Genomic DNA, 17584 nt, shown 5'->3' with positions numbered 1-17584 from the left:
ACACAGTGTCATCCACCCCGTGGGCCATGAAGACTTCATCCCAGCTAGCTACGCGGCATTACACAAGAACAGTGGCCGGGTTACCATGTTGGAGATGAGGAACTTTGCTCATGGGCGTCCACCACTCAGACTTCTGTAGAAGCGAATACTGGAACAACGCGGGAATCCGGGTCTGTGCGTGTGACCGGGACCGTCACGCCTTAGAGTCTGTCTTTCAGATGGAATTTCCACATGGTCTGGATTTTTAGAGGGGAGAAAAGTTCTGAACGGGTCAGCCTCTCTGGAGGATCCCTCAATCTTAGTAGCCAGTTTTTAAAATTTCGTTTTGAATCCAGTAAGCTTTCAAGATGATCGAGTAATTAAACCTTCTTGCCCAGTTATACACTTTGGGCAAAATGTTTGGATATTCATAGGGCTCGAATATCGTCGTTACTAAGAAGCACGATATCTTGCGATCCTACCGTTTTGTTCCTAGATTAACATGACTTCTTGAATATGTTGGTCATACCATTCTGTTTGAAACTAGACATGTACAGGTGCATTCGCTCCCACTTTTCCCTCTTCTCACTATAGCATTTAGCTCGACAACCTCATTGCTTTTCTCATTAATTTCCTTATTAATTTTCCTAATTTTTCTCATTAATTTCCTCCCTAAAAAAGCTGGCATTTGCCATCTGGTTTTTCAACCTGGAGGGTCTCCAGGTTTATCCTACTCCTTCAAAGCCTTCCTCCCCTTTCTCTCCTTTTATATATTGTACATACAAATTTATTCTGAAACGTGAGAGTATTTTGCATGGAGATAGTGTGAACGTGGGTTGATTACGTCGTGCTGGGTTTCCGAGGCTACGATCGTTGCGTTATGTTAATAATCGTCACTTTTCATAAGTCCAATGGGAAGTGGAGGTCTGTTCTAGTCTCTTGAGGTTCATTCCATCTGTCACTTGGAAATTTCCAGACGAAATCCACATTCACTGGGGTTGTAAAATCTCAAAGGGATAAAAGCCACTGAGTTTACGTACACATTGACTGTTTTAACAACCGAAGGTGGAAGAGTCTGTGGAGACTACTGCAGATTGCCTCATTGCTCGATTGTTTATCCCACTTGAAATTTCTAGCTCCTCCGGAATGTAATTTAAAGGCAGTTGAGCGGAGAATTCAACAGAGATGGATTATCCTAGAGGACAATCTCAACAAGTCCTTGCCTTGATACTCTGAGGAGAAGCAAATAATCTGTTCCAGCAACAATATTGCTTCCCCACCACTGGCCCTGCTTCTTCTTCTTCTTTTTTTTTTTTTAATAAAAAAGCAGTACTTAAAAGTTATGAAACATAAGTGTTTTTCTTCCCTCGGTGCTGGGAGCACGTAAAGGATGTACTGCCCAGAAATCGTCCATCTAGCGACGTGTTCTACAAAATTCTTCCACCTGTTCCCACGCATGCTGGAAAAAAACAGGTTTATGGTACCAATGTTTGGGCGCCCCCAATTTGAAACGGACTTCAATTTCCATCGGTTGCAGATGGGTAAATAAATTATGGTACTTGAGTCATTCAAAGAGAACGAGGTGCTTCTGTGTGTACTGATGGGGAGATCTCTAAAGCATATTGATAAATGAGAGGGAAGAAAGAATTGTAAGGTGATACCAGCGGAACAATCTCGTTTATGTTTTTTTATTTATTTATTTATTTTTATTTAAAAAAAAATTTTTAACGTTTATTTATTTTTGAGACAGAGACAGAACATGAACGGGGGAGGGGCAGAGAGAGAGGGAGACACAGAATCGGAAACAGGCTCCAGGCTCTGAGCCATCAGCCCAGAGCCCGACGCGGGGCTCGAACTCCCGGACCGCGAGATCGTGACCTGGCTGAAGTCGGACGCTTAACCGACTGCGCCACCCAGGCGCCCCTTGTTTGTGTTTTTAAAAACTATGTTTATATATGGGGGAGGAGGAGTGTGTGGGAAGGAGGGAGGAAAGAAGAGACAGAGAAATAGAGGGCAAAGGAGGGCAGATTTGGGGAGTTGTATCCAAGGAAGGAGGGGTGGTAAAAAAAAGGACTTTCTTTTCACTATGTTTCTTAAATCATTTACTGTGAAAAAGATTTTTGTCAATGAAGAAACCTAAGCATATGCAGTAAAACCTTGGTTTGCGAGCCTAATTCATTCTGGAAACATGTTTGTAATCCAAAGGACCTGTGTATCAAAGCGAAGTTCCCCATAAGAAATAACGGAGGCTCAGAGGATTCGTTCCACAGCCCCAAAATATTCACGTAAAACTGATCACGATACTGTGATATGATACAGAACCATAAAGAAAATACAAAATAGAAAGAAAAATAAACAAATCAACCTGCACTTACCTTTGCAAACCTTCGTGGCTGGTGTGAGGGAGACAAGAGAGGAGGGTTATGGTGTAGGATGATTTTCGCTATTACTAACGGCATCACTGCTACCCATCAGCTCAATGGAATCCTTTTCTTCCCATGCAACTTGTAACAAGAAGCCTTTCCAACGACGTAGAATGAAGCAAAGCTTATTCCTCGCCTTCGTCTTGTCTGGAAAAGCAAAGGACTGTCTGTAGGTGCTTTGAAGTGACAAAAATACACGGGTGCCAGCCGTGGGCACCTTCCAACGTCCTGAAAAATCACTGATTTCTGCCAAACGCCACGGCCTGAGACCGAGCATCCGAGCATGGGAGAGGACCACCCACAATCCCGCAGTGAGAGAGAGAGAAGAACCATTGGCTCAGTTGTGATCGTGTGCCATTCAAGGTCATGCACTACTCGCATTGCAAGACATCGCTCGTTTATCAAGTTAAAACCTATTAGAAATGTTTGCTCGTCTTGCGGAACCTCGCAGAACGAGTTCCTCGCGATCTGGTATTTTACTGTATGTGTGTGTGCGCACGCATGCACAAAATAACAAGTTATTTTTAACAGGTTCTTCCAATCTGGCCATTCCGTAGGGAGAGCAGTCCAGCCGAGATCAAGATGTCTGTTTGAAGTTCATTGATGTCAGGGAAGCATGGGATGGATCCTGGGCTTAGCGTACATCGTATGGATAGGGAGGCTAAGAGAATACACAAAGCGGGGTGCTGGAGAGCCGGCTTCCGGTTAACTGTGGCACAGACCCCAGTGCTGGCTGGGAAGAAGAACTCACCAGAGCACTTAGACTGGAACCACTCCTGTTGTTAGGGTCAGTCTCTGGGCTTCGTTGGAATTTACTGCCAAGGATCAGTGAGCTCTTCACCAGGCTCTGCATTTCTAAAGCATTTGCTTAAATGGGCGCAGACTTCAGAACAAGAGGTTGGAGTGTAAAGCCTAGTTTTTGCTTTATTTATTTTGAGAGGGAGAGCGAGAGCACGAACGGGGGAGGGGCAGAGAGAGGGAGAGAGATTGAGAATCCCACAGAGCCCGATGCGGGGCTTGAACTCACGGACCCGTGAGATGATGACCTGGGTGGAAATCAGGTGTCAGGCACTCAACCGACTGAGCTACCCAGGTGCCCCAGGATAGGTGTCTTTTAAGATGTAGGTTGTTATTGTTATTCAACATGTTGTGAGGCCAGCAGGTCGGAAGACAGCTGCCATTGAAAATAGGGTTTGCTACACTCAGCCCGAGAGAAAGGGCCGTGTGATGGGGGGCCTTGCGGAGAAGCACCAGGGTGGGTCAGGAGGCAGAAAGAGTGGGAGAAAAATGTGGGCAAGAGACTTTGGTGTATTTCCCACAGGAAAGAATGGCCAGTGTAATAAGCAAGCTTACCTGGCTGGTTTGAATAATTTCAGCAGGCTCTGGGGCACAGGGACCGTCTCCAGTTGTCTGGTACCAGGGCCTGGGGTGATTAGGGCAGGGGGAAGTGGCCTGTGTAGTAAGAGCCCCCGAAAGGAGGTAGTTGGGGGTGTGGGCTCTGGGTTGGTTGGTTTGCACGTGGAAGGTATGTTCACACAGGCTAGCCAGGCACTGTCTGTAGGAGTTGACTAGTCCTGGAAGAGATAGTCTCTCCAGAATCAGCAGGACCCCAAGAGTTATCTGAAAGTAATGTAGCATTGTGTGTGGAGCGTATTCAAATAGAAGGGAAGGGGGGAAGGAGGGAAGGGAGGAAGGAAGAAAGGGGAGGGAAGGGAAGGAAAGGGAAGGAGGAAGGAAAGGAAGATACAGAAAGTAAAAGGACACGATTAATAGATGGTGATAAGGATGCAAGAGTTCTGCCTTTCGAGGTTTTCTGCATCTTTGCTATTAAGGCTGAATTTGATGGCAGGCTTTGGAAGTCTTTCTTGGATATGCTAACCTTTGATGACGGTTTTGCGGGAGCCATTTGGGGTAATTTTTGGCACAGTAATTGAGAAGTCCCTCTTCTGTTCCTTTCAGGCAAGAAGGGTACTGGAAAGTTCTTTCTGTGTATTTGGATCTCCTCAACTGATTCTTTGTTGGTAACTTCCGCCCTTTCCCCCTTCAGGCTGTGTGTCTGGTTGGGCACAGAATTTTAGCCCAGGTGTCCCTGTGCTGGTTTTTGCATGTTCACTGGCTCATGCGATTTTGTGTTTGATGTTTCACTTGCCACAGGACCACCTCGAAAGCCTGTTACGGTGTGGTCCACTTACCGCCCAGAAAATTGGTTCTTTTCTAAAGATCCATGGAGTTGCATTGCCGTTATCTGAGCTGAATTTTCATTTTGGACGGGGAGGGGGGTGGACTTAGATGCCTGCTCTTTCTATTTTGGTTCTGCTGGTTAGAGCTTTAGAAAAATGCTCTTAAAAGTTTACCTTTACATTTTTTTAATGTTTATTTATTTTTGAGAGACAGAGACAGTGTGAGCTGCGGAGGGGCAGAGGGAGAGGGAGACACAGAATCCGAAGCAGGCTCCGGGCTCTGGGCTGTCGGCACAGAGCCCAAAGTGGGGCTCAAACCCACGACCCACGTGATCATGACCTCAGCCGAAGTCTCATGACCTTAACTGACTGAGCCAACCCAGGCACCCCCTGAGCAAGTTAATTTTACTGGGACTCAGGTCCCCCTGAAAAGTGGGACCTACTTCAGAGGATTGTGGTGGGGATTAACTTAAATAACATGACCCGCCGCCCTTCTCAAAATGATCTTGGTATCCCCTGTGGGCACAGTGTCCTGTCCTGGGAAATGGACAGACCCAAAGGATGAACAAGCCATCTCTTGCCAGAATGTCAATTAAACTTGGAAACTGGCTGGGGAGGGGAGGGGGATGTATTGTTTAAATACGAGCAGATCTGTTCCGTGAGCTCCACCTTAGTTCTTAAGGACAGACTCAGTGTAGTCAAGAAATGGTACCTTTGGGGGACAGCCAGCTTCAGTCCTGCCCTCGGAGCCCCTGGCATTGCTGCCTTGCCATTAGGAGCGTCTCTGTGGAAGAGTGTGAGCAGCACTGAAAAGAGTCCACCATAGTCCATGCCAGTATAGCTCAGTCTCAGTGAACCTTGCATCCTTGTTTTAGAAAGTATCCGGGTACGTTTCCCCGGCATGTCCTTGATATCACCTCTTGGGCATGGCCAACGTTGGGATCGCCATCTTCCCTACCAACCTGCTTCTCATCCTGTGTCCCCCCCCACCCGAGCGATCAACAGCAGCGTCCATTCAGCTATGCACGTCAGGAACCAAGCAGTCGCCCTGGACCCCTCTCTTTCCTTCCCATCCTCAACGTGATGCCGAGGCAACGTTGCCCCCTTCCCGTGACTTGGATGCACCCTTTGCCTGCCTCTCTCTCCGTCACCAGCGTTTTGGTGCAAGTGACCGTCATCTCCTGCCTAGACGAGGTGATCCCCTCGAACTGGCCTTCCTCCAACCTGCTTCCCACATTGACGTGGGCATTGATCTTTCAGATACCCAACTCTGACCATTTATTCCCGTTGCCCTTAGAATAACCTGGTCCGTGAGGCCCTGTGTGGCCCAGCACGCCCGCCCCCCCCCCCATCCCTCTGTCTACATCTCGAGTCCTCTATCTGTGCTGGTGGCTGCAGTAACATGGGTTGCTTTCTCTCCACCAATGGTGGCATGATTCCTCCATGGGGCGGGGGGGGGAGGGCAGTGCCCAGCTTGCTGTATGTCTGGAGTGTTCCCCTCAGCCCCTACGTGACTGCCCTTTGCCACGATAACATGTGTTCACCTCTCAATTTCAGCCTGTGGGTCTCTTCCTCAGAAAAGCCTTTTCTCATGGCCCAATGAGGGAGGCTGTCGACCACACGTCGGGCCGGACGTGTCCCTTTCTTTAAACAGGACTTCCCTCAATTTGTGACCCTACATTAGGTGATACTATCTGATGACTGTCTGAACCACATCTTAGTCTGCCAACTCTGTGAAAGGAAGGACCGTCCCCTCGGTCACCATCGTCTCCAGCCCCTGGCAGAGCGCCTTTCGCCACGGGCAGGGGTCTGTCGTCCTTGAATGAGCACGCGTGACAGCCGAGGTCCGCGTGGTTGGCCTGGGAGCACCCACATTCTACGGAAAGTGCCACCGCAGTTGGCCAAGCCCATGCCTTTGCCCACCTTGCTGCAGATACTTCCTTTAATGCTGGGCGTCAGGTCCTTCCGCTGGGGAAAGCCCCCCGGGAAGCCTCATTTTGTTTCAAAGAAATCTGTTCAATTTGTGGCTCAGTATAGGACGGGCCAAGCACCCCTTTCTGCGTGCCTCCCGCACGGCTTCACGTCACCCAGAGGATCTTTTCACAAAGTCCTTGCTTAAAAACCCTGCTTCACGTGGCCTATCCAGTCTTTTCCCACTGCACCACTAGCAAATCTTGGCTTAAAAGCAGGCGGAACTTCCTAACCCAGCCGCCCGCAGTTGTCTCTCCCTTCTCTGGAGGTTCCTCTTGGGCACAGAGGACGTCTCTCTACCCTCCTGCCACCTCATCATGCAGTCCGATATGAGTCCTAAAACTCCAGCCCCCAAAACAAGCCCTCCTCCAGTGACTCCTTCACCCACCCTTGTGGCGTGACCTTCGTACAGCCCTCCTGCCCTCACTTCGGAGGGTATATATTTCTACGTTTCCATTTATCATTAACCTATTCTCAGTAAGCTATACGCGAGTGCAGTCTAACCTGGTGTTTTTTCTCTTGTCTCATATCCCTGAATTCACTAGACGTGAAGAGAACGTTAGAATATTTTAAAAATAGTAAGTCCCCAAATCTATAAAAAAGGGATTTTCAACCTTGATATGACCGAATAACCCAGTGAGCTTTTTATTCCAACATAGGTCTTCAGGTCCTACCCTGGACCTATTAAATCGGAGAAGCTGGGGCTGAGGTGTCAGTGTTTTCTCGGAGAGGCAAAGTGACTTGACCAAGGTCACACAGCTCGTAGGTGAAAGCATCACAGTCCCCGTTTCCTTGCTTGCTTTCTAGCGTTTACTCATATTCTTTGGACGAAATTCTACTGAACTCTGTGTAATTAATCTGTACCTAAATTTGCATAAAAGTTTCCTTATTTTATAACTGCCCCCCATAACTGTGTCCAAAGGATGTGGAGAATCTCAAGGTGACAAAAGCAAACAAAATAACGTCTCACCTCCTTTACCCACTGTTCACCCAGAAACAGGGGTGCCAGCTGCTGGGGTGGGCTCTCTCGCTCGCTTCTGTGGGCTCTCCTGACCTGTCCAGCCTGGCCTTGAGCCACAAGCCTGCCCTTTGGGCGGCCACTCACTCTTCCACTCCTGGGCTGTGTTTTCACTCGAATCGCCCTCTGTCATGCCCACTGATCTGAGAGAAACGCTCCCTCTTCGCTCCTCCAGCCCCACCTGCCTGAGTGTTTGGCTCAGATGAGCAGCTGAGTCACGGTAGACGTGCATTTCATAGCTGGGCAGCTCACGGGTCGCTTGCCTGCTTGGGTTTGGAGCCTAAGAGAGGAGAGTGATGGGCATCTGGACCGTGGGGGTGGGGGTGGAGTCCCCCTACCACCTGCCTCCATTTCAACCCAGAGAGTTTGCAGGAGATATTTTCAAACTTTTTTTTTTTTTTTAGTAGCTGGGAAGGAAAAGAAAAAATCCTCAGTGACATCTATATAATCTACATAATTAAAAAAAAAAAGAAGGAAGGAAAGGAAGGAAGAAGGAAGGAGGGAGGGAGGAAGGGAGGGAGGGAGGAAGGGAGGAAGGAAGGAAGGAAGGAGGGAGGGAGGGAGGGAGGGAGGGAGGGAGGGAGGAAGGAAGGAAGGAAGGAAGGAAGGAAGGAAGGAAAAGCAATCCCACCTACGAGGAACGTCCCGAGTCAGGGAGATACGCTGTGACACACAAGTTGAGCCGACCTTGGAGGTAGCATTCCTGGCTTTGAATCCTGGCTCTTCTTCTCAGTAGTCTTGCGGCTCTGACGAGTTGTTGAATTCCTCTGTGCTACAGATTACAGTGCCGTAAAGTGGGGTGGAATAAAATGAAATACAAGTGCCCACCCCTTAAGTAGTTTGAAGCTTGCTTTGAAGATTAAACTAACTAATCTGAGTGAAATGCTCGTTCTCCTGTCAAAAAATGTTAACAGGTCTCAGTAACTGACGTTAATAAAACAGTAACTTACAGAAGCTTCTCCGGATGTTCCTTTTTAATACATGTTAACATTTGATGCCTCTGAAAAAGTCTTTGTTACTGACCCACACTTGCTTCTCTGTGTTTTTGCTTGCAGCCCTGGAAAGGAAAATATCAATGAGGCAAAGCAGAGAGGAGCTGATCAAACGAGGGGTTCTGAAGGAAATCTATGATAAAGGTAAGGGGGACTGGTCCCCTCCCCAGGACCCAGAAAGCCACGTGTGGAATCTGTGTGCGTGTTTCTCGGAGTTGGGTTCCGTTTTCTGCGTCACTTTATCAGGATTTGAACCTCTCACATCCCCGACGGTCCTGGAGAGAAAAGAGAATTTTGTAGACCGCTCCGAAGCTCTCAGTATTATGTCAGCAGAGAGAAATCAAGCTCCCTTTTTCTCACCATTGGAACTAAACCACGGGATGCTGTGAACAAAATGATGTGGCTGCAGGAATGATGCGGGTCACTGGTTGGGAGCCTGTGGGTGTTCGAGTACACACAGCTGGGGTGAAGTTAATTGCGGAGGCCCTTTCGGACACTAGGGGTTCCCAAGACAAATGTTAAAAACCTACAGGCATCTAGAATTTCCTTAACAGATTTTTTTTTTTTTTTACTGACAGTCTGTCTGGCCACAATAAAAGAAGTCCAAGTGGCAAAAATTAGAAAATACGGCCGTACGCCTAAGATATTTCAAATGATAATATTGACAGTAATACAGATGCTCTGTGCATGTATCCACAGGTGTTTGCCAGTGAGTAAATAGTGTGTGTCTTTTGCTTATTGAATGACTGTCTTTAAATATAAATGTATGCAGTGGTCTTAAGTATTCTTTATTTTTATTTTTTAACAGCTTTGCTTTTTTTTTAAATTTGTTAATGTTTATTTTTGAGAGAAAGAGAGACACAGAATGCATGTGGGGGAGGGGCAGAGAGAGAGGGAGACACAGAATGGGAAGCAGGCTCCGGGCTCTGAGCTGTCAGCACAGAGCCCGACGCGGGGCTCGAACTCACAGGCCGCGAGATCGTGACCTGAGCTGAAGTTGGATGCTTCACCGACTGAGCCACCCAGGCGCCCCAAAGAGCTTTGCTGTTTTTAATTAGGTTTTTCTCCTTCTCCCTCCCCCAGCCTACTCTCTCTCCCCTCCCCTCCCCTCCTGTCCTCTCCTTCCTTTGCCTCTTTCCCTTCCTCTCTCCCCGTTAAGACTCTTGGTGAAATGACAAACTCTCATCGTCCAGTCTTGATACAGGAATCACCAGTAATTGTTTCAAGTCTTATCACTGTTTGAAGCTGGTGTTAGGCGGTGGGCCAGATTATTAACGCACATATTCTCCTCTAAAGAGGGATTCTGGGGCGCCTGGGTGGCTCAGTCGGTGAAGCATCTGACTTCGGCTCAGGTCTTGATCTCATGGTTCATGAGTTCGAGCCCCACATCGGGCCCTGTGCTGACAGCTCAGAGCCTGGAGCCTGCTTCGGATTCTGTGTCTCCCTCTCTCTCTGCCCCTCTCCCACTTAGGCAAATGCGAACGCTCTCTCTCTCTCAAGAATAAATAAAGAACGAAAGAAAATTTTTTTAATGCCTGCTCAGATCCGGTCAAATGACCCCTTCCCCTCCCTCCTACCTTCCCGCAGCCCTTCTCTCTCTTCCCGTTAACCTTCAGGAATACTCAACCGAATATATTTAACCGCTTACTGTTCCCATCACACGCGATAACCGGGTTAGGGTAAGCACTGCCCAAGAAACTTCCGACGTAACCAAAGACGCCATGGGTCGTTGCAGCCAAAGCCTCGTTTTCTAGAGACAGAAATGGTGGTTGAGGCCGGGGCCTCAGATGGTTTTCCCGTTTGCTTCGTTGTGTGCGCTCAGTAGCTGCTAGTGGAGGAAAGGACCGGTTCAGCCTCCACTTGTCGGCACGGCTTCCCCACTCGTTGGCCTGTGCGTTGTCACTGTCTGTGCTCCTCTGTTGAGTTGTTGGCTGCCTTTCCTTGCTAGCGTGGACGCTCCAGGAGAACACGGACCTCAGAGGCTTACCGCCAGGCCCCCCAGCCTCCGATAGTGCTTGAGAGAGACAAGGCTCGCAAACGCATTTATCGTTTGGATGAAGGGAAGAGGAGAAGAGGAGAGGGACTAAAACTAGAAATCCGGTTGCACACAGAACACGCAGAAGCTTGTATCTGCTCCGGGTTTTTTCCGATGGGAAGCATCCATTTGTGCCACCGCGGATGTTAATCTTGTTACCTCGTGTCATGTCAGCTGTGAGGGACGTGGGCCCTGTCGTCAGATTGCTGGTCCCACTCCAGTTCCACTCCTGACTAGCTGTGCAACCTCAGTCGCATTGCTTACCTTCTCTGGGCTTCTGTCTGAATTGGACGAAGACCGTGGGGATGATGTTGTGGCAGCGAGGATTACGGAAGGTGGCACCCGGACGTTGGTTTGCGAGGCACGTTGGGGCGTGACAGAGCGCCCCAGACTGAGTGGCTTACGCAACAGAGACGTGCTTTCTCACGGACCTGGAGACTGGAAGTCTGAGATCGTGACGTCAGCAGGATTGATTTCTGGAGTGGTCTCTCTGCTTGGCTTGCGGATGACTGCCTTGGCACATGGCCCTTCCTCTTGCTCACACGCTCCTGGTGTCCCTTCCTCTTCACAGAAGGACACCAGCCCTGTTGGATTAGGGCCCCACCCTTGGGACCTCATTTAACCTTCATTATCTCCTTAAAGGCCCTTTCTCCAAATACAGTCACATTGACCGCTTGGGCTTTGGCATGAATTTCGGAGGTGCGGGAGGGGATCCAGTCCAGTCCACAACAACCTGTAGAATAAGCCGTCATCCCATAAATGCTCAAGAAGTGTTAGCGTACCATCATGAGGGGTCGTCATCATCCTTTATAGGTTCTGAGACCCTTTACGTGCCGCACCCTCAGTCGGCAGGCGCAAGGGTTAGGAAGGAACATCCCTGCCCCCTCTTACCTAGAGGTGCGGGGTCCGCCAACCCCTGCTACGGTGTGGGGGCACTGACACGAGACCGCCCGGCCCCTCTCTCACGCCTCCGCTTAGGGTTTCCTGTTCTCCTCCCCTCTCTAGGACATCACTCACCTTGCGGTAGCTGGGAGCCCGGTGGGTAGAACGCATAAGACTCTATCGCCGTGACCCGAGGGAACAGCAAGTGGCAAAGGGACTCTACTCGTTTTCCAAGTCGTGTGTTTCCAAGAGGCATTTCCTGGACTTGGAGCAAGCATCCCATGTGGCCTGGCTGGGTGACGCCTCGTGCTGCCTCCTGTGTTAGCTCACGGCACTCGCGGGCCACCTGGCAGTGCGATGGGGTCCTCTGGGGAGGCACGGGCCCCGACAGCGGCCTGTTGGTTTGTAAATGACCGTGTGGGCCCATCGGGCCGCGCAGAGCCCACGAGGGCCAGCCTCTGTCCACACCGCGGCTACGCTCTGTCCGCGTGAGCTCGCTGATAACGGAGAGCCGTTTGTCCTTAGTTAGGTCGCTTTCCTCTTCCACCTTCCTTACGCTATTGATTTTTGCTTAATAACACCCCACTTGTCCGTAGAAAGTGTACAGGTAACCCGTGGGGACGTGAGATTTATCAAGACGCGGGCAGGGCGGACTCAGAATCGATGAGGTTTTATTACCCTTGACGGTTCTCCTCAGAATCCTTTGCGTTTTGCTTAGCGGGTTAAAAATCCCAAACTGGTGCATAAAAAGTCAAATCTGGCCAAACGAGAGCTGGGTGGAAGAAGGAACAGTATCTCAAATGCCTACAGGAGTGACGTCAGGAATCCTTCATTTATTTTTTTTTTAATCTTGATTTATTTTTGAGAGAGAGAGAGAGAGAGACAGAGCGTGAGCAGGGCGAGGGGCAGAGAGAGAGGGAGACCCAGAATCCGAAGCAGGATCCAGGCTCTGGGCTGTCAGCACAGAGCCCGACGCGGGGCTCGAACTCACGGACCGCGAGATCGTGACCTGAGCCCAAACCAAGAGCCAGATACTTAACCAACTAAGCCCCCCTAGGTGTCCCTACGTAGTAGGTTGTTTGGTTGTTTTTGTTTGGTTGGTTTTTTTTTTTTTTTTTTAGGGTTTTTTATTTCTTTTTGGAAGACTGCAAGCGGGGGGAAGGGCGGAGCGTCTGAAGCGGGCTCTGTGGTGACAACAGCAAACCCGACACGGGGCCGGGAGTCACGAACCGTGAGGTCATGACCTCAGCCGAAGTCCGGCGCTCAACCAACTGAACCACCCAGGCGCCCCCGACCTAAAAGTTTAAAATCAGAGAAAATGGTTTATTCTCTGGGTACATGGAGGCCACGTGAGAAGGCAGGACACTTGGAAAACTACATAAAAAGATAATTTTTAGTTGTTAACCATGGTGTGGTAGGGATGTGAAATCATACATTCTTTTCCTCCCATTTTCCAAAATTTCCACAATATGGATGCAGCAGGTTGAGGGGGAACACAAGGTAAGCAATTAGAGGAGCGATTACCATTCCACTCACGGTGAAAAGTAATCTACAGTTTGATAGCTCATTTTTTAAAATGTTTATTTATTCTCGGGAGAGAGAGAGAGCACGCATGAGCATGGGAGGGGCAGAGAGAGGGACACGAATCCAAAACAGGCTCCAGGCTCCGAGTTGTCAGCACAGAGCCCGACGCGAGGCTCGAACTCACAAACTGTGGGATCATGACCTGAGCTGAGGTCGGACATTTAACTGACTGAGCCACCCAGGTGCCCCGGCATATAGTGGCTTTTAAGTGTTAAGGAGAAACATATCCTGACAACAGTGAACGGTTTGGCCGTTAGTAAAATGGTGATGATATTTCTCTGACTTAGGAAGGACCTCAGGAGGTCACCTGGTGTCCCTAGTGTTACTTTTCCAAAATAAAGATGAAGCAGGGGAGGCCACTTATTACCTTGTGGAAGGGTACGCGGCCAGTGGGCGTGCACTCTTAAAACCCCCGCTAAGACAGTGTGTCCTCCGTTTGGAATTTACAGGAACACCGAAAAACTTTGTTGTGACATGTTGCCAGTTGGTAGTCAGACGATCTGAGTAAGTCGTGCTGTTAGCGCCATTGAAAATAATCTCTGCAAAGAAACATAATGCGGGATTTAAAGAATGTTAGGGTCGGGACACCTGGGTGGCTCAGTCGGTAAGCATCCACCTTCAGCTCAGGTCATGACCTCACAGTTTAGGAGTTCGAGCCCCCGCGCCGGGCGCTGTGCTGACAGCTTAGAGACTGGAGCCTGCTTTGGATTCTGTGTTTCCTTCTCTCTGTGTCCCTCCCCCGCGCTCACTCTCTCTCTCTCTCTCTCTCTCTCTCTCTCTCTCTCTCTCAAAAAAAAAAAAAAATTAAAATTAAAGAATGTTACACTTAATAGTGGCGATTGTAGTGGATTTTCCCGGGAAACCTCAGTCCTCCCTCAGGGTCACCCTCTCTGTACAGGATGGGCGTGGGATGTATATGGCAGTTGTCAGGGGGGCAGGACAGGGAAGGGAGACCACCTCTCTGCTGTGCCATGATACATCGCACCTGCATGGGACACACATCCACACCCTAAGGGGGAACAGGGCACCAGAATGTGCAAGCAGGTAGCTCAGACCACGGCAGCTCTCCTGGGAGTCTCCACGGGGATCCCGCCGAGACCCCGGGAAGGAGAGGGCCCCCCAAGGAGAGGAAGGGAGAACGGGGGGGGGCACGTCAGCAGAACGGACTGGGGGCATCTCTGCTGCCCACTGTGTGCTGGGAATCAGAGATAACATTTCCCAGCACATAACAGAGTGCGCCGAAGTGTTCTCTCTTCCTTCACTGAGTGAGAGCGACATCGTGGAATTTTTCATTATAAGCACAAACAGAAGCTCCCTGAAATGGACAACTCTTTTATGCAAGAGGCTGTGTTTTCCCTTGTCTGGCATTCCGGAGAGAGAGAGAGAGAGAGAGAGAGAGAGAGAAGCGTGATATTTACATTAAAAGGTCCTCGTGTTTTAAAAATAAAAATAAAAATTCTCCAGCGGATCAGAGGAGACCAAACTGTAGTAGGCTCAGCCCTTCTTAAGTCCCGTGTTTCTCTGGGAACCCGGGTGCCTGTGCTTCCCAAGTCGGAGTTTGTGGGAACCGCTTTTCACAGCCTCTGCCAGGCACCGTTAAAGTGTCACATCCTGAGATGTTCCCCGTGCCTCTTGTGGAAGTGGCATCTTCCGAGAGCTGTGTGCAGAGTAGCGGTGTGGACATCAAAGGAGGGTTTACCTTCAGTATCAGCGACATCTAATTGCCTTCCCAGCACCTCCGAGCCCAGTACAGAGGAGTTTGCCCTAGCAGTTGGAAAGTGGTTTAAACGATAAAGAGAATGCGCAGAAGTTGTGATCAAAATTCTCTTAAGTAATAAGGTTCTTTCCAAAAAAAAAAAAAAAAAAAAAAGTCACCGTCCCAAGCCAGAAAACTACGGAAATTATTATTACAGCCATGAGCAACCATCCCCAGTACATGTATTCCTCCTTCGTGTGCTTGTTGATTACCTGTTATACTGCAGGTGCCATTCTGGGCACCGGGAATACTAAGGAGGGACAAGCCAGACTCCCCTGGCTGACAGAACCCACAGTCCTGGGAGTAGGGTTCAGGCAGTCAGCAGTCAGGGCAAGTACAGGATGTCTGGGGGCAAGGGAAGCATCACCCACCCACGTCTGGAGACTTAAGGAGGGCATCTTGGAAGGAGGGGTATCTCAGAGGAAACCTGAAGTGTGATGAGATTTATCCTAGGGAAGCTGGATGGGTAAGGGGAATGTCAGAAGGGGAGGAACTAGCCCCCGAGGAGACACCGAGCTGGGGAAAAGGGAGGGAGACAGAGTGTGTGTCCAGCACGTCTGTAAGATGAGGGGGCGTTGGGGCAGATCGTGCAGACAGGAAAATGATATTCGTTGTTTGTGCTTTATCCTGAGAGCAGTGAGGGGCTTTGGAAGGGTTTGCTGCATGATCGGATTTGCAGCCTCATCGCTCTGCCTATAGGGAACCAGAACTTGGAGGGAGCCCAAGACATGAGTCAGGGTGGCCAGATAGCGACTGTTGCCGGGATCCAGTGACCTGATTGCGGGGGTGGGCAGAAATGGGAGTGGCTGGGGGAGAGGACAGACTGAAGAATTAGAGGAGATGGAGTCAGGAGGGTCCTGATTTCGGAGAGTGAAGGAGAGGGGGTAACCGTGGCAGCTACTCAGGATTCTGCGCTGGACAGAATCTGCGAGCAGATACAGGGACCATTCGCCGAGCTGGGGACCCAAGACCCAGTGAGCTTAAGACACGGAATATTGCCGTGGTTTGACCACACTGGGTGTGAGATACCCAAATGTCTAAATAGACTACTAAATATACAGATTGGAAAGCTCACGAGAGAGATCTGGGTTGGAAATGCAGGTTTGGAATAGTCGTATAAATAAATGGTCGTTAAGTCATGTGAGTTGACGATAGCTCTGGAAGAAGCTGGAGTAGGGGGACATAAATGGTCCTGATAGAAAACCCCATGGAACCCCCAACATTGAATCATCTAGGAGTAAAGCAAAAATGGCCTGGGGTTAAGGAAGACCCTCAAAGACTGAGAAGTGGACAGAAAAATAGGAAGTAAACCAGAAATGTGTATCAGTATGGAAGCCAAGACAAGGGGCAGTGGTTTGGGGGAAAATGGTCTGAAGTGTCGAATACAGACACGCCAACTAACACAGGGTCCAAGAAGTGTCCTTTTGATTATTTTTATGCTGTTTAATTGTAGGCTTTTAAATGACCTGTGAAGCCAACGCGCGACCAACAGGGTGAACGTTAAAATGCTTCTGTTTTCCGTTAACAAAAACTTAAGGAGGGTGAAGCGATAAGCAAAATCAGACCAATGGTCTTTGTGTGTTTTGTCCTCTATGGTATTCCTAATGCCTTGAGCAATGCTTGGCATTTCTTGGTGCTTATTTAATGCTTTTTGCATGAATGAGTGAGTGAGTGAATGAATCTCCCATTATAAAGCCCAGTAGCAGGACAGCTCTGAGGCTGGTTAATTCAGCAGTTCAATAACATGGCTAAGGGATGCCATCATCAGGCTGTGACGCTTTGTGGTAACAACATGGCTGCACTAATTCCAGCATCACGTAGAGACACAGCGTCCGGAGGAAAGAGTGAGTGAATCAAGGGGCGCCCGGGTGGCTCGGTTGGTTAAGCGTCCGACTCTTGGTTTTGGCTCAGGTCACGACATCATGGTTCTTGAGTTTGTGGCCTGTATCGAGCTCCATGCTGCCTGCATGGAAACTGCTTTAGGTTCTCTCTCTCCCTCTCTGCCCCTCCTCGACTCACTCACTCACTCACTCTCTCTCTTTCTCTCTCTCAAAATAAGTAAACAAAATTTAAGAAAAAAGAAAAGAAAGCCCTTCCTGATTTGCCTAGGACTTGCGTAGATGTAGACAAGTAAGCATTCAGCCTCGATCCCCATGTAAATATCTGCAAACCAGCAACACTCAGCTGGGAGATCCACCCCCAGGATCCTGGTCCCAGCTCTCTCGTCTTCTGGGTATACAAGGCACAGGGAAACTTTTCATCTCCCAGGACTCTGCTTTCAGAATGCAACCCCAGGACCCTGACTGTTCCATCCCCTCCGGCAACTCTCAGTTTGTTCTCTGTGTTGAAGAGTCTCTTATGGTTTGCCTCCCTCTGTTCTTATTTTTCCTTCCCTTCCCCTCTGTTCATCTGTTTTTTCTCAAATTCCACATGAGTGAAATCCTATGATATCAGTCTTTCTCTGACTTATTTCACTTAGCATAATCCCCTCACGTTCCATCCACATCATGGCAAGGCAGGATTTCATTCTTTTTCATCACTGAGTAGTGCTCCATTCTCTCTCTCTCTCTCTCTCTCTCTCTCTCTCTCTCTCTCTCTCTCTTTCATTTGGGCTCTTTCCATGCTTTGGCTGTTATTGATAGCACTGCTATAAACATTGGAGTGCATGGGCCCCTCCAAATCAGAATTTTTGTATCCTTTGGATAAATACCCAGTGCTGTTGCTGGGTTGTAGGGTAGTTCTATTTTTAGTTTTTGGAGGAACC

At 49.1% G+C, this 17584-nt stretch overlaps 1 protein-coding gene across 7 annotated transcripts in view; it reads left to right on the top strand.

The window, feature by feature from the left end:
• Positions 1–17584, top strand: part of PHACTR1 (phosphatase and actin regulator 1) — a 561485-nt gene that overhangs the window by 445562 nt on the left and 98339 nt on the right. For all 7 annotated transcript variants that reach the window (XM_043590814.1, XM_043590813.1, XM_043590817.1 and 4 more), the window contains one exon: positions 8627–8707. In XM_043590814.1, the coding sequence (XP_043446749.1) occupies positions 8627–8707 (81 nt within the window). The remainder of the gene's footprint in view (positions 1–8626; positions 8708–17584) is intronic.

This window comes from Prionailurus bengalensis, chromosome B2, assembly GCF_016509475.1.
Source record: "Prionailurus bengalensis isolate Pbe53 chromosome B2, Fcat_Pben_1.1_paternal_pri, whole genome shotgun sequence".
Taxonomy (NCBI): Eukaryota; Metazoa; Chordata; class Mammalia; order Carnivora; family Felidae; genus Prionailurus; species Prionailurus bengalensis.
This window is presented reverse-complemented; position numbering and strand designations above follow the sequence as displayed.